Source organism: Sinohyriopsis cumingii, chromosome 16, assembly GCF_028554795.1.
Source record: "Sinohyriopsis cumingii isolate HCF-2022 chromosome 16, ASM2855479v2, whole genome shotgun sequence".
In the NCBI taxonomy this organism is placed as follows: domain Eukaryota; kingdom Metazoa; phylum Mollusca; class Bivalvia; order Unionida; family Unionidae; genus Sinohyriopsis; species Sinohyriopsis cumingii.
In genome coordinates, this window is record NC_142976.1 from 32,313,416 (window position 1) to 32,340,757 (window position 27,342).

General features: G+C 36.8%; 1 protein-coding gene and 1 long non-coding RNA gene across 5 annotated transcripts in view; one reads left to right on the forward strand and one right to left on the reverse strand.

The window, feature by feature from the left end:
- Positions 1-10,120, forward strand: part of LOC149780164 (uncharacterized) — a 33,759-nt gene extending 23,639 nt beyond the window's left edge. For all 4 annotated transcript variants that reach the window (XR_016415014.1, XR_016415015.1, XR_016415016.1 and 1 more), the window contains exon 6: positions 9,369-10,120. This is a non-coding gene — a long non-coding RNA (uncharacterized LOC149780164). The remainder of the gene's footprint in view (positions 1-9,368) is intronic.
- LOC149780165 (uncharacterized) overlaps positions 8,405-27,342 on the reverse strand; it is a 110,964-nt gene continuing 92,026 nt past the window's right edge. The window contains exon 25 of the mRNA XM_089936913.1: positions 8,405-8,760. Within this exon, the coding sequence (XP_089793039.1) occupies positions 8,684-8,760 (77 nt within the window). The 3' untranslated portion in view covers positions 8,405-8,683. The remainder of the gene's footprint in view (positions 8,761-27,342) is intronic.

The following is a 27,342-nucleotide window of genomic DNA, read 5'->3' on the forward strand; positions in this document are numbered from 1 at the left end:
CGATATCGCGACCGAGGATCGTGTAAATTTATCGTGATAAATCAGTGTGGGGTAGCTTGGGCACGTGAAAAGAAGTGTTTAAACTTAATCATATACATATCCCCTGAACACCAAACATGATGAATGTTTCGAAGAGTATGTGTATCGACTCCATTAAACACAACTAAAATATTGCAGTTATGTCTGATCACTTTAGGTATTTGTGTATATCGCTGAGTAACATAAATCACGTCTGTGTTTTTGTGTCTGCCTCGAGAAAATATCCGAGCTGGATTTGATTGTTTGTCCAGCATCACATAATCGTATACTACGATATTATTAATAAATCCATCGAGATCATCTACAGATGGGGCTTCATCAATATCTGTGATAAAATCAGTAGTATCAGTGCCGTCCTCGTCCAACAATTTTGCGTTTTCATTAAAATCATTAAGCACATCGTCGCATCGTTGATCATCTACAGATGGTGCCACTAAATATAGCTTATCCCACTTGAGCCAACTCATTATCAGATTTAGCAATAATTGCATCTTACCAGACCCAGATGGACCTATGATAATTGCTCTTATATAATTTGGTAGCGCTGGATGATGCTTGACTGGCTTATGCTTTCGTGTCGCTGAGAAAGCAATTACAGCTCGCACAAGGATTATTCTTTCGTTGTTTGAATGTCATGGTAAATTCAGTGTCGAGATCAAAGTCGCGCTTATTATTATTGTCACACTGTCTATAACTAACCAATAGTTTCCTACTACATCATTGCCATCACCTTCGGTGTTGCTAGCAGTTTGATTATTTTTTCTGTCAAGTCTATGATAACCCTCCGCAGCTGAGATATTCTTCTAATTCGAGACACTGCGAGATTTACTAAGTTTGACTATTCAGTACGATCATCAACAATCAAAATATTAGTATCCGAAATAGTTAATCCTTGTGACGAATGAATCGTTATAGCATATCCTAGCGTCCATGGAGTTTTGTTTTGAAAAGTGTTTACGAAACTTGAGATAACAAACAGGATGAAGACCTTCATCAAACCTGAATGAAGTAAGTCGTGTAAATCCCGTTATATCAAAATCTGGTAAAGGTCCATTTAGCGATACTCTGATCATCTCGTGTGTTGGATGTCCAAATTGCTTAAAAATATTCAAAACACTCTCCCATTACAAGAAAACTTCCGGGATAACATGCTGCCATATCAAGTGATGTCATATCCTTATTCGACACAGCTTGATATTATATCATCGAGAATATCTAACCGAGTTGGTTTCCATATATTTCTCTTTCTAGAGCAAAATTAGACGCGACTGATGGAATCGTAACACAATTACGGAGTAACCTTTCATAATCATTGGTGTATTTCGACGCAAGCTCTTTCATTTTAGAATGAAGAAACTCTGTTTGATAAATCTCACCATTAGGTCTAACAAACTTATCAAATTTTCTTTCTTTGATACAGATACTTGCATCAGTTTTAATTAATTCGTCGTGATTTTCATCTGAACTTTGAAATAACCACACCCACACAGAATCATTTTTTCTTATTTCGTTAATAAAATCAAATATATCTCCTTCGTAAAATCTAACGGCTCTATCTCTTGGAAATATTGTTATAGCAGAAGTCCAAGCATGCGCATTATTATCAACGATATTTATCGGAGATCTTTTCAATAAATATTTTGGCTCGTATAATACTTTTCCTGTTATTGTTTTTACCATTATTGGGAAATTTGGTATTTTTTCTAACCTAGCAACATCCTTAATTTCGCTCCTTTAGCATTGACTGATTTAGCCCCTTTTTTTCTTTTTCTTTTTTTCAAGTCGTAGATCTGTTAGTTTATTTCCACGTGTTGCATTTATAAAATGTTCCATTTCTCGTTAGGCTACACAATTTATTTTTGAAAATTTCATTGGCTTAAAATGATCAACGCTAGGATTACTATTCAGCGGATATATTGGATAAATGCATTCACATGATACGCTCGTTCATAATACGCTTTGTCCATACCAGTCAACATTCCTGGTTTGAAATTTTTATTTAACGTAATAATATTTCCAGTGTGATGTAATCGAACAGGGTCACGTTTGTCACAGATAATCCAAGTATCGTCTACTACCGCGGTATCTACCGTTACAATAAACTTGACTCCAAAAAAGTATCTTTGATTATCGAGATAATTAATAATCGTTGCCGCTCATTGGTCATTCATTGTAGCATCGATAACACCTTTCCGTGTCGCGCATGATTCTGAATGTTGAACATGTTGAACACACATGATATGCACCATCGCCGTGAAATTCTTCCTTGGCGACATGAATACTTTTAATCAGAGTTTTCGTCGGATCAACCAGAACTCTCTTCGGTATGTCAGGGGTTCTTCTATCAAGATTGCATCGAGGTGTAGAGGGTTTAAGCACAGATAATCTCTCAATTTCCTCCAGATTATAATTAAGACAAATATATATATATATATATATATATATATATATATATATATATATATATATATATATATATATATATATATATATATATATATATTCAATAATTAATAATCGCCGCCGCTCATTAGTCATTCATTGTAGGTTGGATAACACCTGTCGGTGTCGCGCATGATTCTGAATGTTGATCACACATGATATGCACCATCGCCGTGACATTCTTCTTTGGCGTCATGACTACTTTTAATCATAGGTTTCGTCGGATCAAGCAGAACTCGCCTTGGCATATCATGGGTTCTTCTATCAAAATCGAATTGAGCTTTGGAGAGTTTAATCAAAGATAACTTCTCAAATTCCTCCATATTATAATTATAACAAATATGTACTTAAATTGAAGTATAGTTATATATAATGATTCTAAAAAATAATAGCTGTAAATGGCTAATGATCGGTTCTTCAGTTCCTTGTGACAAAGCCTACGTAAATGAATTATGTGGACTTCACCTACAAACCGTACAAAGAGGGAGTCTAGGACCAAAACCGTGTTTGAAGTGTGATGCTGGGGTTACAGGAAAACGCAGTTGTGTCTGTATTGTGGTGGTAAAAAATACAGCTGAAAGATATTATGATACAAAATTAACGCCGGCAATGACAAAGTCATAAAAAAAAACGGAGAAGGCTTCTCACCAGGTTTTCACTCCAGCAATAAAATAATTATTTTATGATATGAAATGCAGTTGCATGAATTTGCGAAACATCCCATCGTCAAGAATTATGAAGCATCTCGATATGGTGTAATCAGGAACTGTCAATGAAAAAAAAACTGTCGGTGTTGTTAATAATGCTGGTTACCTTAGAATTACTGTTGGAGGAAGAAACAATATCTTTCTCATAAATCGGTCCATGAATGTTTTCATGGACTAATTGAAAAAGACATTGTGATCGATCATATTAATTCAAATCCAAAAGATAAATCTTAGGATAATTTACAAACTGTTACTCAAAGTCAAAATTGCAAATTTGGTAAGACTGGCATTAATGGTAATCCTCCAAGATCAGTTGTATCTACGAATCTAGAGACTGGCAAAAATATAATAATATTTCCATCGACATTTACAGCATGCGTTCAATACACTTTGTCACAAATAATATTATAAAATCGGTAGATTCGAAGAAATATCAGTGAATAATATTTCAGTATCTCCTGATTGTGTTAGGGTAAACACTTCGGATGAAGGGAAATAACTATATCAAACAAATATTTATCCGGTTGAGAAATTAAACAGTTACTTCCGCGATTATTTATTTTTGTGTAATCTTAATTGTTATATTTAGTAATGTAACTATCTATGTGGCAATTACCTGTCACTGGAATAGCGTAAAATCTAAAAGTGCAAATTAGTTTAAGGATATTTACACCCTTTGACATCGTCCCCGATTAATTTAGAACAACAGTAGGTCACGCCCACTTATGTAATACAGCTAAGTTATTTTAAGATCTCTAGGTAAAGTAGCTGCATACATCCCTACATGTGCTTTAACTCGGCAGAAACATACGCGCCATTATTTTATACCGTGTGTTTCGGAAATCGAAATAAATTCACGCCGCAGTTTATAATAATTATGATTTATTCAGTATAACGATCATTTGTAGGAATCCATGATTGGTAACTTTATAATAATTTTTGAAACATATATCAGCAAGGACGGTCATTGGTGCAGTGCTAGCGTGTTGGAATCTCATACTCGAGGTCTGGTGTTCCAATCTCATGAGTGACTAATTTGTCGATGGTAGGACGATATCGCAATTTTCCCTATATATACAGGGATCTCCGCCCCATGCTCGAACTTCAACAAACAAGTACACGGTCCCTCCATGTCACCACGTGGTTGGTAATCTTTTTCACTCTCCCGGGGTTGTTTAAGGGGAAGGTGTGCAGTTTTTTCAACTTAGAGATGGCTACCCTATATGTACTGTGCCGTCCTTAGAATTAAGTTAGTGTTGTGCCGTCCTTAGAATTAAGTTAATGTTGTGTAGTTCATAAAATTAAGTAATAGAATAAGTTAGGGTTGTGCCGTCCATATAATAAAGTTATATAATAAGTTAGTCTTGTGCCAGAGGTTTAAGTTATATAAGATAATATGTTGTGCCGTCCTTAGAATTAAGTTAGAAAAGATTGTATGTTGTGCTGTCCATATGATTAAGATTATATGTGTACCCTCCGGACCTGCTAGAATGTTGTTTGGCAATCAAGGGTTTCCCATGAGGGTTTTGCCATCCATAGATATAAGATTATATATACTATACATATTTCTTATCTCCTTCTGTACCTGCTATATTTCGGTAATTCAAAATTACATGACGGTTTAAACATTTATGATCAACTTAATCCTAGGAAAAAGTATTTGCGATTTTGAATCATTATAACAACGATAATTTGAAGATAGATGTATGTTAACAGCAGAATACAGATTCATTAAGCAGATTCAACAATCTATGTTACAATCGTTGGCGACAGTCAAAGATATAAAAGTTGAACAATTCGTATCACTGGATCGCACGATCGAAAAAATTAGATCAGAATTATCTCACGAAAATTAAAGAAAAACAAATGTGAATGCTCCTGTAAGGCAGTTAAGAACATTTGTCAGATCGTGTAATGCTTTATTGTAAAAATGAAAGCGCTGTAACCAACCAGTGATTGTGAAAATGAAGGTAGTGAAAACGTAACTAAGGGGGATTGTGAAAGTTAAAGTAATGACAACACAATACAAAATTCAAGGGGGCGCTTGAGGTGTAAATGTGTATAAAATATATCCTGCTGAGACTGGATTTTTCAAGATCTACTTGATAGCGGCCATGAATTTCATCACATACAAGATTGACTGCAATCGTTGATATTATGTTTACAACTCCTGGCGAAATATGATGACCGCCACCGTATGGATCATTGTTAGGTTAGAGAATATTTTATGACAGGACTATTTTTTCCATGTGGCAACAATTTAAGGAATTATTTTTATCGATAACGTCGTTGACTGATTCTTTTTAGCTCGTCGGCGTTAAATTCTGATACTATGAATGTGGTAATTTGTTCTTCTGTAATTAACTATGCGCCCAGGAATCATTGTTTGATTGTTGAGACATTAACTACTCCATCAGCACGGTTAATTATATTTTCAATGAAAATTTATTGACAAACTCAAGGTTGGATATAACACGGTTTAAATGTTGTATTGTTGCCAGAATCTGCTGCTTTATATCGTCGCTACAATATTGTGTGACGCTTGAGAATAAATTTTGCAGTTGATCTAGCACATATTTGTAGTCTGACTTGATGCCGTCGGAAAATTAATTAATACATCCTTTGACGAATTTGTCTTTATTATTATGATTATCGTAATAAAAACCAATTGGTTATTACAGGAAGTTTTATACCATTGGACGCAATGAAAGTATATTTCACAAGATCCCATGGTTTTCTTTTTCGATATTCTTGAAGTTCTAAAAATATTCGTTTGTCCGTTTAGAAATCGACACGTTGGTGATACTTGATACACATGTGCTATCTCTGGCCATCCTAGTACGATTCTGATTGAAGACCGATATATATCGACGGCGTATTCTAGCGAGTTTATTTCTATCAGGGCAGATACTGTTGGTTCATGAACAGTGGTATCTATTATGGATTGTTTTCCTGTTATAGATTTGATTTTGCACTTCAATTCATCGTTTATATCATTGCTTTTGATAATCGCCCGTAGGTATGCTTATAACATTCCAGTCTGGGGTTCCATCTGGTTTATTTTTTATACCAGAGAATTATTTTTTTGCAACCCACCGAATGATTTTGATCTAATATTTGGATAACTATGATATACTCTTAATTGTGGTAGAGATATTTATTTCGCTGGAATCGCAGTTGGAGAGCTAACGCTGAGGTCATGATTGGTTGAACTGATATTATGACGCTTTTTGACGTAGATTTATTAGTGAATATCTGATTTAGTTATTCTTGCGATGACGACATTATTTATGTTAAAATCCTGCCGTTAAATCAGGATTTTAAATCCCGATTGTTTTATAACTCGGATAGATTCTGACACAGACATTGCCTCCTTGTAAATCTTCATCATTTATGTGAACTCAGTATCTGATATTATTTCATCGCTAAGTCCTGATGATATCAAAGAAGATAATTTTGAGTATACTGGCGTCGCTGTAGGCAACTTTATTTTAAACTTGTGTAAAAAGAACATTTCGCTGCAAGAATATATTTATTTCGGTGAGAATAACAGCAATTGTTGTTGGAGCTCAAACAAAAATTGTTACAACTGCTGGCGATGTCATTGTTATTGTTGATAGCAATAGGCTTGTTCCAGAGATAACAGCGGACGCCGAATACACAATTATATCAACAACTACACGTCTGCGATGTTTTTACTTTCACTGTGTACTCGTCAACTATAATTTTCAGTTTGGATTGCCACTCAAATACTTGATTGTATCTATAATGTTGAATGTTGATTGGGATGTTCATTATCTTCTAAATAGATGATAGTTTAGCGACTAAGTCAAGACAACAAACCTAATTTGTTTTTGGTTCCACAATATGTTTCCTCATCGTTTTGCTCCAACATCACTAACATAGATCCAGAGGATCTAGTTAGTGGATAACGCCGTGAAATTGTGTATGTCGTAGTACCGATTACAGAGAACCTGTATATACAGGTAACCTTAGCGCGATGTTTAATGGATTTATTGAGTGGTGTCCATGATGCTGATCCAGACGCTACTCTATATAATACACTGTCAACGATCTTATTGGTTTCAGAGAGTTTAATACCGATAATTGTTGGCTTTCCAAAGAAATCTTCAACGATTCCATTTATTTGTTTGCGAAAATTTATAAACGCGTTTATATGATTAGAATAGTCAAATCTAAACGAGATTAGTCCATCATTAATTGCAATTAGTGAGTTCTTATTGTGAGGTTGCTATTTTCGACGTATTTCTTCTTTGCAGAGTCATCGACTGATTCTGGTTCTCCTAGACCCTTAATGCTAACCGATCGTATGCAAGGCAGAGAATAAAGTTTAAGCATCACATCTATATTTGAATTACAATAATACAATTAGAATAGTAAATTTATATTTTGGAGAGAAGCAAAAGTTAAAAATGTACTATATTTGCAGAAAATAGTGCTTCTTACAAATAAATAAATCAGTAAATATAAACAGCATTAAGTTTCAAATATGATTGCAGAATTAAACCGATTTACTTTCTCGGAAGTCTTGTGAAGATAGATTACATAGATTCAGAAAAGTTGATCGGTTCTTCAGTCAATATTTTGTCTCTGATTCATTTAAGTCTTTTGAGGCTATAATTCGTATAATCGAAATGTCATGAATCGAAAATGCATTATACTGTACAAATATTAATATTTACCAAGAAAAGTATGTTGTCTAAATAAATAAATGAACAAATGAATGAAATGTGAATGGAAAAAATAAAATACGATTAATAGAAAACTGACATGTAATACGTGTGTCTAGACCGTAAAAGACTAGAGTGTTTCTTTGCAAGCATTATTTTAATATGATACTTCTTGAAACATAATATATATTTTTTATGTTATGTTACCCAAGTAGTTTTTCAGAGAATAATTTAGTCTGACCTAAGTTTATGTATATTTGATGATAATGGTATTTGATGCCGTATAATCATTGCAATGTGGTGGGGAATGTTTTAGAAACTGCATTTGTTGTCCATGGGACTGGTATCCGTGGAATAGACTTTAGCGAAAAACTGTTGGTACTAGTGAATTTACTAGCACCTATATAAAGGCACATACATCAAACGTGGTTACTGAAATAGCTAGCATGCACATGACGGAAATAGTTGTCTCTGATGACCAGTGTAAATAATAGCATGCGTATGAATGAATAAGAATCATTGCATTCAGTCGGAATGAAAATTTATTGTGTAGATAAATCATACGATTACAAATATAATAAAAAATATAACTGAAGCATTTCATCAGGCTTGAATAAAATGACACATACAGAATATAGGGTATAAATATACAAAGTAAAAAGCAACGAATAACACAAAGGACAGGCCTAATTATAAACTATTAGAAAAACATCCTTTGAAAACTTATCAGTTTTCATCCTTATAGCTTTTCATAAAGTGTGGGCTTTGTCTGCATTTTCAGTGACATCCTTCCATAATCTACTTTTAATGCTCATCCTTTACATTGTTAATGACCATATTGCTGTAGATGTGATTCCCGGACGTTGACTGCCTTTTAGATCCTAGGAATAGAAACAAACGCTGATCTGTTAATATGGACTAGACGCATCTGCAGCATATTTTTGCTTTTGCGAAGCTTGAAATAAATGAAAGAGTCAATAGTAACACCACTAATAAATATCAGTTAATCTGAACATATATTACAGTTATCCGACTGCGTGCACTGTACGGAATATTTTTACAACAAAATAACTAAACGTGTAGTTGGCACTGTGTCATAACTACATCGCTTGGAGTCAAAAGCGCTGGTTATATATAGCTGAATTATATTAATAATTAAGGTAAAGGCTGATGTTCATCCAGTGAGAACAAATGTTCCTTTCCAATAGCTAATCTGAAAATAGATTTTATTAAACATATAATCATAGAATGATTTATATTTATATTTTGATTTAGAAGTAGAATTAACCCTCTGACGAGGTCTCATTGGAGGTGGACTGTAGTGTTCTTATGCCAATAAATTTATAATTGACCTCTTCATTATGATATTGATTCGTGTGACCTACAGCTGTGTCATGTAAAGCCTACTAAATCGTTAATGGGTACATATTTCGAATAGGTCTAACTATTTTAATGCTAAATTTAATATTCAACTTTATATCGTTTTCAGATTAAATCTGAAGAAAGTGCAGACATGCACGGAATGCAAGAAGTGTCTGGCTTCATAAAGTGATTTTTTCTTTAGTTTAAACAAAGAGGTAAATAATATATAAAACGAATAATGTAAGATCCGGTTTTTTTTCTTTCTTATTTTCTTTTAGTAGGAACTTTTTGTATATCATTGTTTTCTTATCTTGTATTCCTTGTTGTGATATTCTCTCTAAATAAATGTGAATGTTAAACGGATAGTTCTGGAAACATGTAGGCATGGAAGGACAGTTCAGTGTTTTCCACAACGAATATCATGGGATGACACTAAGCTTGCTGCTATCTGACGATTTATCTTACAGTTTTGGATATTATCACTAATACAATACCTCGACAGAAACGAATGCCTGTTAAGGTTCATTAACGTCTGTGTTGTAATTTAAAACGGGTATAATCCTTTTAGGAAGTGTAAAGTTGCACACTCATTAGACACTTCCGTTGTCAAATATTCAGTTTCGGACGTGCATGGTATCTGTACGTTGTCAAGCTCACTTTTTTTGGAGACAAGCAAATCGTGCATGCAGTTCCATAATGCATGTATGGAAAAGTTTTGAAAATAGAAACAGTTTTAAAGTCTGATTTTATTTTTCAACAAAAATCACATTTGAAAAAATTATAGTTGGTATTAAGTTCAGTTGGTTTCCATATCTGCCATATTTTCAATATTCATTTCATTCCTTGTTGAGAGAACATCTAATAAAACTCTTATACTGATTTTTTGGTTAAATTTGTTACAATAATTGATGAAAAAGTACCTCATGAAATCTCTGAGAAGAAACACTAAAATTGAGAATACGACAGATGTCGGTCAGGAAAAATTGATTAGTTTGAAAATTGTCATTGCCGTTACATAGTTATACGATTCCAAATATCTGCAAATACAATTGTTCTAAATTACAAAGGGACAATTGTAAAGGTTCTATAGTTTCTGATTGTTTCTTATAGTTTGAAATCACTTTAAAGCTTGGAAAGTTCAAACGGTGAGCACTTTGAATTATCAGACATACAGAGTTACAATCACTATTACGTTTATACTCATTTCGTTAGTATAAAATAATTTTCCATTTGGAAAATTTCAGATCAAGTAAAGTAACTACTTGATAAGCTTGTGTCTTAGAGTAAAGTACGATCCCTTAAAGAAAATAATAAAATGTTTTCAAGAATGAGCTAAAATTATGACATACGTGTTTATTGATTTATATATTACATTTCATTTAATTTAAGTAGCCTTAATCAACTTATTCAAAAGGGGAAGTTTAGTCAAATATCATAGAAAATAACAGCATTTACAAATAGAGAGAAACTCCGCACAATCAGATCTAAACGAGATGAAACTTTGCTGATGGTCTCTACTGTTTGCTTCTTTAATATTAATTGCTTGCGGTAAGTTGAAATCCTGCAACCTCAAATATCTAAACAAATTTTAACACCATTTTTTAATAAATATCACCACCTCCATACAATCGAAACGCACTTTTAGCTCGCAAATATAGTATAACTTCTAAATTCCCAACACACACCGGACCAGATTATTTGCAATTTGTGAACGCTCTAGTAGGTTTATCATTAAGGATTTGTCAATATGGGAAGGTGCGGTTAAACAAATATCCGTGATAAACTATGGTCGATGAAAGGATGATCTGAAGGTCTTGCGCCCAAAGAAAAGCCACTTTTAAAAGGAATATTTTATTAATAAAGAGACGATTGTACATACGTCCATTAAGGAAGATTATATTTATTTATCATCTACATATCATTGGTAATACTCGTTAGTATTAAGGGTCACTATAACATGCTTTTGTTGATCTTTAAATAAATACTCTGACCTTATTTAAAAGACACATAGATGCTCTGCCGGAGGAGAGCGACAAAACATGACGATAATCTTATCACGTTGGATATTCAAATGAGAAATATGATCACACAACTGTATTCAAATAGACTTTCACTTGACTTAACTAAAATATCAAGATTGCAGAACGACACGCTAAGGGTCCAGGGATTGAACGTTACTTCTGGGATAGCAATAATGATTATGAATCTCTACCAAAAACGTACATTGAACGAAATAGGGGACATAGGAACATTTTGAACTCTAATTATTATTTTAATATTATGGACTACCAGTCTTAGCTATAGTAAAGTTATAAAAGTACATCCCGTTCCATAAATGTTTCTTGAGACAAGGAATGTATTTTAGGCTGTTTTTTTCGGATTGAAAATAAGTTGTTCAGTTAATCTAGAATTAAATGTTTTAAAGAAATTATCACAGGTCTCATACGTTAAATAGTGGATTTGGATTTGTACTGCTTTTTGGGGACAATGCTTCTATCCCACTTGACCGTAGTACATTTTAGTATAAAAGCCACATACTATGTGGAAACAGTAGATCATTTGCAATACTAATCCACAACAGTGAAGCATCCAAGCACGAGTCATGAGTCATACAATTACCAGCAAAACCGCATATAATAATATTGGTTTCAGTCGACTTTTATTGTATGCAGTAGTGGTACTCGCTATCTTTTTGTACTAGGAGTTGTCGTTGCTTTTTTATTTCCTCTACACTGTTTCGAATTCACTTGCATTAATTATTTTTACTTCTATTACCATCGATTAAAGTTTACTGATCGCGTTGAAACTGCTTTGTGCCACTGTAAGCAGTTCTGAATAAATATGCTAGCGCCACCAGAGACAACAGTTACTATTAAAATAAATTTGATAATAATTTCCATTGGTGTACCTATGGTTGTTGTTGTGGCTGTTACCCCAGCCACACGCTGAACCGATGCAAGCCCACAAATAGTATCTACAATAAAACACGCCCGTTTGTAATTTACGATCAATGTAGTTCGACTGATTTCATCTCGCAGATGCCGTTTCCCTTCGACTATTCATTCATATTGGTATCATAGAGGGTCTCTTATTGTTCTCCGTTAAATAATACAATCTACAATAGAACGACTGGCAGACAATATCCTAACTCATCAAACCGAGAAAGACGCACATGCACTCTACCCAGTTATCATTTCTTATTGCTAAAACTGTCATGAAGTTATCGAAAATACCAGCCTGGACAGTCTGGCACTCATTTCACTTAAAAACACACCTGTTACTTCTGCATTTTTATATCTAATGGACGTCTTTGCCCAGTAAATATTATCCGAATTAATGTGTCCTTTTTGAATAACAGACGAGAACGTTTTGTCGCACTTGAGTTACTATTGGTGGAGAATATTCGTTTTTGAAAGTAACCAGGGCGGATACACTAGTGAATACCACTTTATCGTTAAAGAAACAGACCGTGTTTTGACACATTGATTTGTGGCGTTCGGCTCTGCAATGATTCTAAGCTGACGAGTGCATTAGTACATCAGTGTGGTTTCAAAAAGTTTATTTCTATTTGACACTTAAATAGATTATAGTTGAGTGTATACGAGGGTCCGCTAACACTACTCTGGCGCAGATGTTGACCGACAAGTGGAAAGAAATCACCATCGATGTTAACATTCTTTGTTGTGTCATCCGAAACCCCATCTGTAGATTTGGTAACCTCATCATCGCGGTAAGACTACATCACGTATATAATAATAATTCTAAACTTATTCAAAAACACCAAAAACGATTAACCATCCTTTTTAATTAATGGCGAATCCTTCGAAATGAATTTCATATCCTGCTACCAACGATAGACATCACAAGTATAAAACCTTTTAGAGAATTATCTCGCAAATCACGTATTCCAAATTCTTCCCACCATATATTATTTGTCAGTATTGCTATTGAACCTCACCCAGCAGAAGGTCCGGATATGATGCTTAAATATGATCGTGACTCTTGCACCTTTAAGATGTGAGGTATGTTTTTAGTTATTTCCTACTTGCCTTAACTGCTCAGCATTTTTATGTATTCTCTAGATGAACTTACTACGCGCGGTGGCAAGAAAGTTAGCGATCTGATTTTCCATGTATTGTTTTACTGTCGCAATAGTATTATCATCATACGTTTTAATAAACCCGACCGACCGACTGCTGTCTCTGGTTTCCCGGATTTCAGTAACCTTGTAACGTCGCCCTCTTAGTAAGCGGGGTGGTTAATTGGATTTGTCTGACGTTATCTGGAGGATGACCTCCCTCGATATTATAGCTCAGCGGGAGTGAAAAGGAATAGATTTTCAATAGAGAATTGAGCGAAAATATGGGTAAAAATAAAACAATACGAGCCCCCCCCCCCTTTTTGACAAAAAACTAACAAATTTAATCAGAACAAATTAATAACAGCAATTCCAATTCAAGTTAGATTATGACAATAGAATGTAAGAGGAGTGTCCAATTCGGATTTATATGATCATCATAACGAGAGGTGAAAAGAGCGCAATGTCCACGACCGATCTGCATCACATTCCTTCCTTGACCGTCTATCAACGTATTCCCAGTTCGTCGTCTTCCTAATCTATATGCTTTGTCCCTTCATGGACTTCTTGATCCTTTTATTCTGACGTCGTCGTCCTTTTTCCTCCGACTTCTGTCTTCTGACTGTCCCGACTCTATCCCAGAAAGCTCTTTCTTAAAAGACAACATAACCCTTAAATTTCTGTACAACACACTCTCTAGACGCACATAAAATTCCCTCACGTTACTCACAGAATGTTGGCTACAAACACACTGCTAAATTCTGACTTAGTACGGTAGGACATTGACCTCCGTTCCAGCGCCAGGTCTTAAATTACTACCCGATTGTCCATCGAATATTACCGTATTCTTTTACATATGATACTACATGTTCGATTACTATTGCATAAAATTCACAAATTGTAACTCTCAGTAATCCTTAACCTACAAGATTATTCAAACATTACAAAATCAGATATAATTAGGTAAGTATCGTTAAGTCACAATAGTCTGTATCGTTTAAGTCACGATAGTCTGTATCCTCCTATCAAATAAAGGAAGTTATTTCATATAACCCTATGAAATCCTACACATATGAACATTTGAATCGCATGCAGTCAATTCTACCGATGAACTAATAACAGTATCATTAAAAGGTAAATTGCATAACAATTCTAGCATCAACATTTTCCATGAAATTGAATAAAAATAAATTGCATAACAGCTCTAGCAACAACACATTTCCGTGAAATTGAATTAAATAAATTGCATAACAAGTCTAGCATCAATACATTTCCACGAAATTGAATAAACGGTACATAATATGGAACCTAGTCATAACAAACACATTTACATAAAGCCAACAATCAAATAATATATTATTTGAAGCTAAAGTTGTGTACCTTATTGCTGTTCTCTTTCAGAACTTCTGCGTCCTAGCACTAAAGCCTTTCTTTTCCAAGACTGCCACCTGGTCCCTTTCTTGTTTAACGAGGAAAGCACTATTCTCTTTCGGCCTTCTCGGAGTCAAGGCTACTTTCCTCTTTCAGGATATTTCAGACTAAAGAATTTCGGCTAAGATCGTCAATTTATATTCTGATTGCTTCTAAAGCATACGCCTTAATTTATTCTGCCCAATAGTTGGCAGCGGTCCTTAACTTTTCCCAAGGAAATAATTCCTTTCTTCAGACGTCGACAGCTTAGAATCTGTGAATGACGGTGCATAAAAATTTCCCTGACATAGGTTTTTACCAAGTGGTTAGGGTTGGTAGCTCAAATGTTTACTTTCCAAGGACCGTGTTAAGATACCACGGTCAATTTCATTGAGTTGGAATGCTGCCCCATTGAGGTTTACACTGACATGGGGGAGGGGGAGAGATGAACGAAGATAGGTCGAAGTGACAAAGACTTTTCTGTCTTAAATGCAGTACAATTTTAATGCTCAATGCATTCAACTTTAAAGTTCACTGCAATTCAAAATTCGACACTTCACAAGCCTCAGTCAGGCTCTTGGCGACAAGGCCGTTCAACTTACAATGTCTTTAATGTCAACATGAGACGTTTGCAGTTTATCAGTTTGATATTGGAAATACAACACGAATTCACCTGTGTCGACATCAACAACAACACGACTAGTAAACTCAGTCAAATAAGCGTGGTGGGAAACCTGCTCAGATCTACATCAGCACCACGTCGGACTGAATAACATCCATCCATGTTAATTAAATTTTGTATAATATAAAATCGTACTTTATTGTAAAACATTATCAGTGTTTTGCGTGGTTGTGCATGTGAATCGTTTTCTTCCCGCCAGTACATGAAAAGCTTTAGCGACAATATGACTGCATATGCGCCCATCCAACCGAGCTAGTGTCGGCAGAGTAGAATACAACAGCGGTTCTTGACCGTGCCTGGTTAAATAATTACCAAAGTCAACTGGTGATACAAGTCCATATGATTAAAATACAAACAATCTCGAAGTTTAACCAAGGATGAAACACAACGAGTTCCAGGTCCTGTAGTTAAATCCATGCTGACAATATCATTTTCACGCGTAAGTGGCACCATCCATACAAGTTCATTTCTCACAAAGACACCAAGAAAACGCTTGACTGGTTTTGCCATTGCGAGCAAATAAAGATTAGCTTACGTTGCTTCCTTCTGTGTGTTGTATTCGGAGATCGAAGACCAATTGCCGATGGTATTCGGAGACTTGTACTTGGTAATATAAGGCCTTTGTTTTTTTAATTATTCATGTACGACCTTCCATTACCTTTTTCAGCGCCATCAGGGATGAAGTTCTGACAGTACGTGCGTTTGTTACTGCTGCAGCCCATGCTGCCATCAACACAGGAAGCGATGCAAGACACCTGTCTTTTTTATTTGAGTTACCTCTGATAATAATTTTAGCATCACCAAAGTATTAATATGTTTATCCGCATTAAGCTGAGCGAGTACTATTTGGATCAACAACACGGGGCAGTTTCCGGTTAACTTTACTATAGAAAGTTTCAGTGTTTCCACACAATTGTTTTATATTTTTCTCAGCTATTTTCACTAAGGCTGAGTTTGACTTTGTGATATGATATTATTATTTAACCCTCTAACTTGTGCAATTGTGTTTTCCACAGATATATCGAGTATCCTCGTTCAGCCACCAGATTCTTCCAACAACCATGTTTTATCAGAAAGTATCAAGAAGTAACATTTTTACACGTTATAGAAAATACATGTCTGAACAATTCTAAATGATGCAATGAAAAGTAATAAATCGGGTACAACGTACAAAAGTCGTGTTGTTAAATCTGCAACACATGTATCTGTTTTGATACCGGTCCATGTACGATCATAAATTATAATATGCAAGTGGAGAATGAGGATCGTCTGTTGCAAATTCAAATTTCTTCACATATATCCTGATGACCATTTAACCGCAAATCAGTCACTCTTAATGTGTGAAATATCATTTTACTATAAGGTTGGACATTACCCCCATGCTTCATTTTGAAATACCACAAAAACGTGTTTAGATGGTATAAAACCATGTTGGTAACTTATTTGCCAGGTATATTGTCCCTTAATAGGAGTTGACGCGTGCGCGTCTAAAATATGTGACGAAAACAACAGTGCTGATGTGGTTCCCGACTGCACGAACAACAATAAACATGCGTATGTTGATCGTAAAGAAGCAGGCACAAGTATCCATAAAGTCAATGTTTCTATTAGAAGTAAAATATCAGCGGCACCTGCACCACTACAAAATTACCTCGTTGGCACTGTTCTGACGAAATGAATCACAGGTGGGCTGTATTCTAGTCTGTTGAAATCCAACGTTGACATCAGAATAAGGACACAGTAAATTTTCAGCTAGAACAACATCGTTGGAGCATTTCGAGATAGCAGAATTATATGCTGTCTATGATGTGCCTGATTAGATGCATAAATATAATCTTTTTCCTGATGCTCACTTGTAATCGTGGCTGTATCTGGTGAGTCCGGTAATTGTTGTGGCCACGTCTTATTAGTCAAAAATTGATGATTTCCATTGATGGAATAACGTACGTTGTTGAACAAAGCAACAATACCATTGTTTACAAATCCATCTCGGATAACATCACCGTAATTGGAATCATCGGTCTCTTCAAGTTTCCACTCACTTTCTAGGAATACGTCATGGAAGAAAAATTATAGACGTGTCCTGCACTTGCTATTTTACTTCTCGTTGATCAAGGACCCTAGCCGAGTATGAATAATATTGGAAATCCCCTTTTATCGATCCACCAACATAGACGCGCACATTACAACTTTTGCATCAGCTACATTTTGACACCGATACTTTGTATATACAACGTTGTATGCGAAAGGTTTCTGTAGTTGAATTGTTGAGACCAATAATTCCACTGGCTCCGCTCGTTACTAATCCATCACCTGTTGCTAATTCACCACCGGTAGACAAAGCGTCAAAAACAGCAGCATATAACAACTGAAATAACTTGCACTTATTAACGGAATACCAAGAGGTGCGAAAATGTTTGACATATTTGCAATATTAGGTGCATTTGAGGATAAAATAAGCCATCGTCGGGATGAACAAAATCGTATTTCATCTGCTATTCTGCTACAAATAATGGTGAATTAGAAAATCACGTGGCAATTAACCCACACAGATGAAAACCGTGCAAAGACGTTCGGCAACTGTTATCAAAGATGATTCCTGAATCATATCAGTTTTACAATACTCTGGCCACCCCGTAGTAAAAGCAGATATTATTATTAATGCGCATTTGGTTATGCCACTTAATCAAATATCATCATACAAGTATGGATTTAAAACGACTACACCATAGATTCACATCGTTGCTCGTAAAATCATGAACCGATATGACACCAGCGACAACAATGATGAAAATGACAAAGGAAGTGAAAAGATTCTCGAGACGCTGGTGAAATACACCAATGCAGGTTCGGACATTACCGATGTTTACAAGTCTAGGTACATCTAACACCATATCAACCATTTCCAGTTTCATGCCAAAACCAAAATGAGTTTCACAGAGGTCAGTAAGAAATTAAATAATGTTGACCATCATCTATGTTTTGAAGGGGCGATTTTGTCAGCGTTACATCCGGATAGTGATAATAAAAACCAGCTTAGAAATTACTGACAGCACCTGGGTGGGCTTTTTTGTTTGTTTTGGGAAACGTCCAATTTTACGTTTAAATCTCCAAGACAACACTGAACACATTTAAAACACTTGAAACATATCTCTGTTAATGTGTTCACTTGGGATGACAGTTTGTATCTGCTTGCACTATCCCTACATGGAAATCATGAACAAGAGCGAACTCAGGTTGATTTGTTGGTGAGTCATAAGAAAGATTCATAGTCGGTATCGTATTACGTATGGATAAAGAAGTTTGTTCGGTTGCTACATTGACAAAGCTATTACGAATGTAAAAAGGTTCCAGTCAGACGTTGCATTCATGTTTTTAACACTCAGGATACATACCCACTAATATTGACCTGCTAGCGAGAAAAGGTGTGAGCGACTGGGATAAATTTGCTGAAACTGAGTTGACACCGATTGAATCATTTCATTCATCGTCGTCTCGCGAAGGTATTTCAGAAAATGTTTACGAACACGCAACCACAATTTGATCAGTATATGATTACAAACCCTCGGAGACAATCATGATCTGCATTTACGTACTAATATGTTGTTGTTTGCTGATGTGTTTGAGAAATTCCATGTCCCTGCCATGCTGTGTATAAGCTAGATCCCGCACGTGGGATACGTTGCAGTTCAAAACCAAAATTGAATTGCAATTGCTCACCGATATTGACCAGCATTTGTTGATTGAGAGACAACTTCGTGAAGGGATATTAAAGGCAAGTTCAATCAACCAACAATATGGAGAGGTATGACCCCGCAGCCATCAATATTTACATCATCAATCTAATTCTAATAACCTCTGTTGATATTCAATGATGCAATCGTTACTGGTGGGTGGGTTTCTGTGTCAAGATACACCCAACTGCAACTGTAATTGCGACCACTGATACTTCTTTGAAGTTGATCTAGAAGATCAAAATACCTAAATGACGCACACAACGATAATCCTAGGGATCCACAGAAGAGCTGTCAGTGCAATGTACATGGTTGTCCCCGTATCAGTACGCAATCATGAATTAATACGGACAAAAGTGTACTGAACAAGCCAGACTTGTTCCAAATCTTAGAACCAAACGAAACTTTGCACTTGTACCTGCGACTGGGATTGCGTGTTGCCAAGATCCATCGAATTCTAATAATCCGTCTGCACGCATCGATAACATCGTACATAAAAAAAGAATACGGATGAGAGAACTTAAACATTAATCAGTTTGAGACAGATGTCTTTAAGCTCATCATAAACTATTTATTCGGAGAAATAATGAAAAATCAAGATCAAACTGTTTTAGCAGGATCGGGTCAAGATGTTGGACACCCACACTGAGTTGCTGCTTATTGCACATTACCACCAATGCCGTATACGTGGACATGGCTGAACCAAGTTTGTTAAATAAAATTGATTCCAGCTATTATCCCAAGGAAAAAAAACTTTGTGTAATAACACCAATAAAAATGTTTCTAGAAAATTCAAAGACGAGTCCTCGGGTAATAAAGACAATCGAACAATATGTGGGATTGCGACCACAAATATACTTGGTTTTGGTTGTACGACATGCTACTGAAACCGAAACGAGAGTTAAAGGTGTAAACTGGATATGATTAAAAAAGAACTCCGGCACGACCTGTACGTGGAATGTCTTTGAGACAAGAGTGAATTCGTGCTCACGGCAAATATCATAAAGTGTCGGAATCATCACATGAGCTGGTACCCATATACTAAAATGAGTTTGTTCCCGCTTGATACCAATATATGGATATTCCCCTACTATGGTGTCACCACTCATGCATTTGGGTACTAGGCTATTGCGAATCAGTTTTAATGGGTTAAAACAGATACTGGTTGAGGTTCCGTACTCGCTTAAACTACTTTCAATTTTGATCGTACAAATGTTTGGATGCAAAGCTTTTCTACTTTTTCATTAATCGATCCCAAAAAGTAATATGTTGGTTTTCTCTGCGCATTGATCCGAAATCGTAAACACATCAACGAAACGTACCGGGTCAGTCGCACGACTCTGTCTACCATTTCTCTCTCCACGTGCATACGGATACTGCACAAAGACGTTTCCGAGTGGTTGAAATAGTTCCGGATGTCTTATCATTTTCTGAGTGACACTGATTTGAGTAAAATCGCATTAGCTGGTTTTAATTCGAAAATGCATTCTACTTCATTGTCCAACGCTGTTATGACTATTGAAAGACGTGTTACCCATTTGTGCGATCGCTGGAAAGTTCCCAGCATCGGAGACATCACCAAAAATTCTTACATACTGCTGACCTTGAGAACAGTTCTTGGTTGGCCTACAGGTGCACCAAATTATTTGCGGCATTGTTTTCATGCACCGCAAAAATCGATAAACAAGCAACAATTCGAGTCCTTGATTGTATAAAAACCTGGGATTAAAAGTGACTCAACCGATTCAAGATCGACTGTGACTCAAGCACCTCCAAAACCGGCTATAATATCAGCAACAACTATGCCGGCTGTGGTTCATAAAATCATTAATGACGCCGCTCAACCACGATTATCTGATTGCAAATATATCAATGGTAAGTGGATTACGGTTTAGAACGCGAGTGTAATAAAACATTATCATAGGATATAGGCGGTTTTGCAGGCTACTGTACTACCTTTGCCTGTAACACTTCACTGTCATTGGTTATAATTGCTAATAATCTACGGTTTCCACATAGCATGTGACTTTTATGCTATAGCTAGCAAAAGTCATGGATGTGTAGGTGTGTATAGAGGCAATGACTAATAGAATAAATTTTAGTCCAAAACAGCTATTATCACCCCCCCACCCCCACCCCCCCACACACACGTGCTCTAATCACATTTCCTCACATACATAATTGCAAAGAGTTATCAAAAGTCTCAATACTAGTTAGGTTTTTCCACGAATTTTCCATTGACTCCAAAATCCAAATATTCAAAGCTTTCATAGTTGTCCTCCACTTTAAATGGTTCTCACCACATTCCAATTACATGGAATTTAAGACCCTGGAAGGTTAGAATCTGAATCCTGCAAGCCTGTGTACAAGCATTGTGACTACAGAGTGTATGAAGTCAACTGTTCATGGCTATGTACGCTCTGTGTAAAGGTCAGGAGTAAGAGTCAATATACAGGAAGACATGGTTTTCCACTTTAATTGTTGATTTCAGTTTCTTCTGTAATTATTTAGTATTTGGTCTGGAATTACATTGTATCGCGTTTACAATTTCAGTGGTTACCTCATTTTAAGATATTATGTGTATTTATATTTTGTGTATTCTTTTCATTATCGTAGTTTCATGGAGTCATTTTGTTAACATTTTAGATTTTAGTTATCTCTATGATCGTAAGTTTGCATGATGAGTCATTCTTGCATAGTGCGTAAATTCATTCATAAAGTTCCAAGGCTGATCTGTAGTATTTTTAAGGTAAACAGCACATTACCTGATTTTTAAGGCACGAGTTCATGAAAGGTCACACTGACCTAATTCGTGATTAGTCAGAGATATTCGTGATTAGTCAGTGTAATCTACTTGATTTTGTTTAACAGTTTAAATCATTCTGGAAAGAATATGAGACGCTTTCTATATTGCGTAATAGTTATGTATATCAGAGATTTTACCTGGAGATTTTGACATCCCTAGTGTTTATATAAGTCTTGGAAGAACATGTAGTAGTGTTCAATTTAGAGGATTCATTCATTTAATTCAATCGTTCAATGGATTTGCAAAATGGTCGAACTAATCCAATTTGGGGATTATAGATATCACGGAATTATTGTGAATTCATTTACATACATTTTGGGATTTTATCAGTGCGGGTAATTCATCGCTATTGGTATACACCTGCATAAGTGAACATTCTTAGGAATATCAATGGAATTCGTTTTGATTTACTCGATAATTGTGGACTTGATAGAACACTTAAAACTATTTCGGACCTCATTCATCATACCGTTAGCAATTTTTACTTATTCACTTTGTATTTCAGAGAAATAAAATAAAACATTAAATTCTACAAAACTGGTTGGATTTCGTTCGTTTTTTTCCATAGTTGAGGCCATAGAGTGGTAACAATTCACACACACACACACACACACACACACACACACACACACACACACACACATATATATATATATATATATATATATATATATATATATATATATATATATATATATATATATATATATAAGTAGTTAAGTGGGATACTATACGTACAATGGGAATTAGCATTACGGAGACCCCTGGGACAATATACGTACAATGGAAATTTAACATGGCAAAAAATCGTGGGTCAATATACGTACAAGGGGATTTAACACGGAGAAAAATCGTGGGACAATATACGTACAATGGAAATTTAACATGGAGAAAAACGCTGGGCCACTTTAGGGACAATGGGAATTTAACATAGAGTTTGGGTCTGTCTAGGGACAAGGGAAATTAACATGGGGAATAGAGTTTGGGGTTTTGGGATTTTTTTTTTTTTTTAAAGTTTTTTTAAATTTAAATTTAAATTTAAATTTAAAAAAAGGGGTAGGCAATGGAAAGGCTATCTCTTTTCGAGAAATATGGCTGGCCCTGAAAAGGGCCTTTGGGTTTATGTTAATGTATTCATTAACATAAATGGTACCGCATTGGTCTTCTTCTTGTCCTTAGGCTACGTCTCACTGTTGGTCCGTAAATCAGCACTCTTTTCAGGCATCCTTGTCTTTCTACGTAGATCCTACGTATCCACAGGCTGGTGTTTGTCTTGTGGACAACGGCCCACTTGGATCGGACATACATGGGTATGTCCGTCCGGAACATCATGGAAGACACAAGCGTAGAAGATTGCACATCGGTCCACATCTTGAAGCGACGAGAACAGGTGAATCAATGCACTGAACTGCGCTTATTTATAGGTAGAGGCAGGATTGAAACGGATTGAGTTCATTCACCAATCCAAACACGCGTTACAAAATTCAGTCAGCCCGCATCCAATCCGAAGAGAGTAGTCTGTGACGTCAGTTGGTCTATATAGATTCGCTAGCGCTTGTGTGCAGTCAATCTATGCGACAGTGATTTAACATGACGGAAACTCAGAAAACGATCCATTGGGGTGCACCAGCAGGGGAGACTGCCCAAGGGAACCCGGACTTACTTTCAGAAGAGGTACATTGGGATTTTGTGGATTTTCTTACCTCGCAAGAATTTGTTCCGGAACCTTCGTTACCTTCTTCATTACCGCAAGTTGAGAATTTTAGACAGAGACAGAAAGAAGAATTGGAGAAATTTATGCAACGACAAAAGGAAGCGGAACAAGCTTTTCTCCTACAGCAACAGCAACAGCAACAAGAAGAGGTAAGAAAAAAACAACAGCAACAACAGCAAGAAGAAGTAGCAGCAAAGAAACAAGAGGGTGAAAATCAAACGGCTACGGTACTGTTGGACATTTTAGCGGAGTTAAGAAGTCTGAAACAAATGTATCAGACTTCTTTATCACGACCGAAGAGAATACGACCTTCCCGAGCTAAACACGCCAACCCTGTGACTAAGCCTGTCGTACCACCCTTAGTGATTTCAACCCAATCATCAGAAGTAGGCCTTGGCCGTGGCAAAGGCTTAAGGCAGTTAAAGTTGATTGGTTAAACTCACTCCTACACCATAAAGAAAAAAGGCCCTTTTCAGGGCCACCCACATTTCTCGAAAAGAAATACAATTTCAATTTGCCAATAACTCAAAAATAAACCCACCCATTTTACCCTTATAGTACGTGTCTGTGTATGAGTGCGTGAGTGTAGCTTCTTATTTTAAAATCAAAACTCAAAGACACTTACCTTATATCATTCATGTATTCTTTTATCCATTTTTTTACAATCCAATTCACAATTCACCACAGAACACTTTAAAAAGTTCGTACACTTCTTCTTTTTCATTATTTAGTCTCTCTGTTTTTTGAATTTCTTCACCGTTTTTTCCTCATTTTCTTCCCTTCTTCTTTTCTTCTCCTGTTTCTTTGCCTCTTTTAAATAGAATTGTCTTCTTTCTTCCTCTTCTTCCTCTGAAGAATCCCTCTCTTCTTCCGAAGAATCCCTCTCTTCTTTTGAAGAATCCTCCTTTTCTTCTGACTCCTCTTGTTTCTTTTTTGGGCAATCTGGAGACCAATGTCCTTTTTCTTTACAATAATAACAGGTATCTTGACTTTTGTCTTTTTTAGCCCCTGTTTTTGTTCTTTTTTGACGGTCTGGACACTCTGAAGACCAATGCCCTTTCTTCTGACAGATATAGCAAGTATCCCGACTCTGATCTCGAAAGGAAGGAGAGTAGTCTGTCGGCTGGTCTGAAGAGAATTTTCTAATGACCCCTCGCAAAGCTCTGACGAAACGTTCCATCTGGGTAGTCTCTTCCATCGTTGTGCTCAGCTTGAGAGTGAAATGAATAGTGAAAGGACAAGACACACACCCTTTTTATATACGCTGGTTTGCCAAGACTATAAATTAGTCTATGGTGTTTAAACTTGAGTCATTTGACGTTTTGCACTCAAGACGAAACGATCCCATTCATTCGAGAAGAAAGAAGAAGAAGAAAGTAAGAGGCAGAAACGTGATCTATCGCCTCGTACCAGGGCTGAAATCTTGGCACAGATTCATGCCAGTGATTTTGAAGAGGACATGAGTGAACCAGAATTTGAAACCTCTAAACCAAGTTCGTCACCCTTAGTCAACCCTGAAAAATACTATTCCATTCGAGAGACGGAAAGCGCTCCTCTAGAAAATTTAGAACCACGGCTTACACCTACACGGTGAAGTTTAAAGATTTCAAGGTCGACGTACCCTTGGAGAAAGCAGAAGGGTTCATCACCGAGAGGTGGGATTCTTTGCTCACCGCACTCAAGCGACAATGTCAAGCCAAAGATGACGATCGCCTGACACTATCCATAGATCACGACGGTTTGAAATCCCCTGTTTGGATCGAGTTTAGCAGACCTGCAGAACTGACCCCTTCCAAAATCATGGACAAGATTCAACACGTACAACAATCTAATGACCAGTTTGACATCACCGATGGTAAAGCCACACTGAAAATGGCCCACGTCTCTCTTCCTCAAGGGACAGGACGTAAAAAGATGTTATTGGTGAACGAGCTTCGCAGCATTAAGCGTAGTCTTGTCCAAATTCACAATCCTCATGACCAGATGTGTTTAGCCCGTGCCATCGTGGTGGGACGAACCTATGCCAACAAGAACGACACGACAGAATGGAAAAGAACCTGGAACACTATTCAACGATCCGATCGAGCCAAACAACGAAACGAAGCAGAACTCCTGTTGCAACAAGCTGGCCTGTCCAAAGACACACCCTGTGGCATTCCTGAGATGCAAAAATTGCAAGATGCCCTAGCTCCACGCTACACCTTGAAAGTGCACCCTCAAGAAATGCGCGGGTCTCTGTTGTTTCGAGGCCAGGATTTTAAGGACGGAAAATACATTCATGTTTATCATCACGATGACCATTTCGATACCATTACCAGTATCACCGGATTCCTGAGATACGGTTATTATTGTGAGAAATGTGATTATGGTTATAACAATCGAGAGCAACACAAGCATTGTGGATTGAAATGCCCAGGATGTTTGGCCTCTCCACCCTGTCTGAGCGAAGAACCAGTGCCTTGTTCGACTTGTCTGCGCACGTTTGTCAGCCCTGCCTGTTACCAGCAACATTTGAAAACACAAGGTTCACAGAAGAAATGTGCTTGTCAACTCCTGAGATTGTGCCCTACGTGTGGACAAGGCATACTTACCAACAATGCCAAGGCACACGTATGTCGAGGAAAGAAAAAATGTCACATTTGTCACCACATCGTGGACTTGGAACACGAATGTTACGTGCAAAAATACCAACCCCCACCAGAGAAAGAGGACGGTCACAAGAAGAAAGGCAATTTCATCTTTTTCGATTTCGAATGCATGCAAGAGACTGGCATTCACATCCCTAATTTCTGCGTGGCTCATCGAGCGTGCGAGAAGTGCATTCAAGAACCTATCTTCAGTCATTGCCCTCACTGCAGCAAGATTCCTGGAGGACGTGAAAAGATCTTTCGGGGACCAAACACGTTAGCCGATTTTGCCCAATGGGTCTTAGACCCCATCGACAAGACGTGGAGCCAAGAGGACATCGAACGTTACGGAGATTGTCATCGTCATGCCACGGTGATGGCTCACAATTTCTCCGGATACGATGGACAGTTTCTTTTGAGGTACTATACGGAACATGGCACCGAACGTCCTAAAGTGATTTTGAACGGAGCCAAAATCATTTTCATGCAAGTGGGACAAGTGCAGTTTAAAGATTCGATGAGTTACTTGGCCATGCCTTTGAGCCGAATGCCTAAAACGTTTGGAATGACAGAAATGGCTAAAGGGTACTTTCCACACTTTTTCAATACGGAAGCCAATCAACATGCTGTTCTACCCGATTTGCCTGAGGCTCACTATTACGACCCCGACAACATGCGTACCGAACAACGAGAAGCTTTCTACGCTTGGCACCAAGCTCACGCCTCGGACCCTTTCGACTTTCAGGAAGAAATGTTAAAGTATTGTCGTTCCGACGTGGACATTTTACGGCGTTGCTGTGGAAAATTTCGAGAACTGTTCATGGAACACGGAGGGGTCGATCCTTTGAAAGAAGCTTGCACCATTGCCAAAGCGTGTTCCTTAGTGTACCGACAATGATTCATGCCTGAAAACACCGTGGCTGTCATCAGTCCTCAAACGACCCACTATGTCAAGCGTCAATACTCGGTCAAAGCCCTACGTTGGTTACATTACTTGTGCGACAAGGAAGACAAATGGATTCAGCATGCCCGCAACGGAGGAGGCGAAAA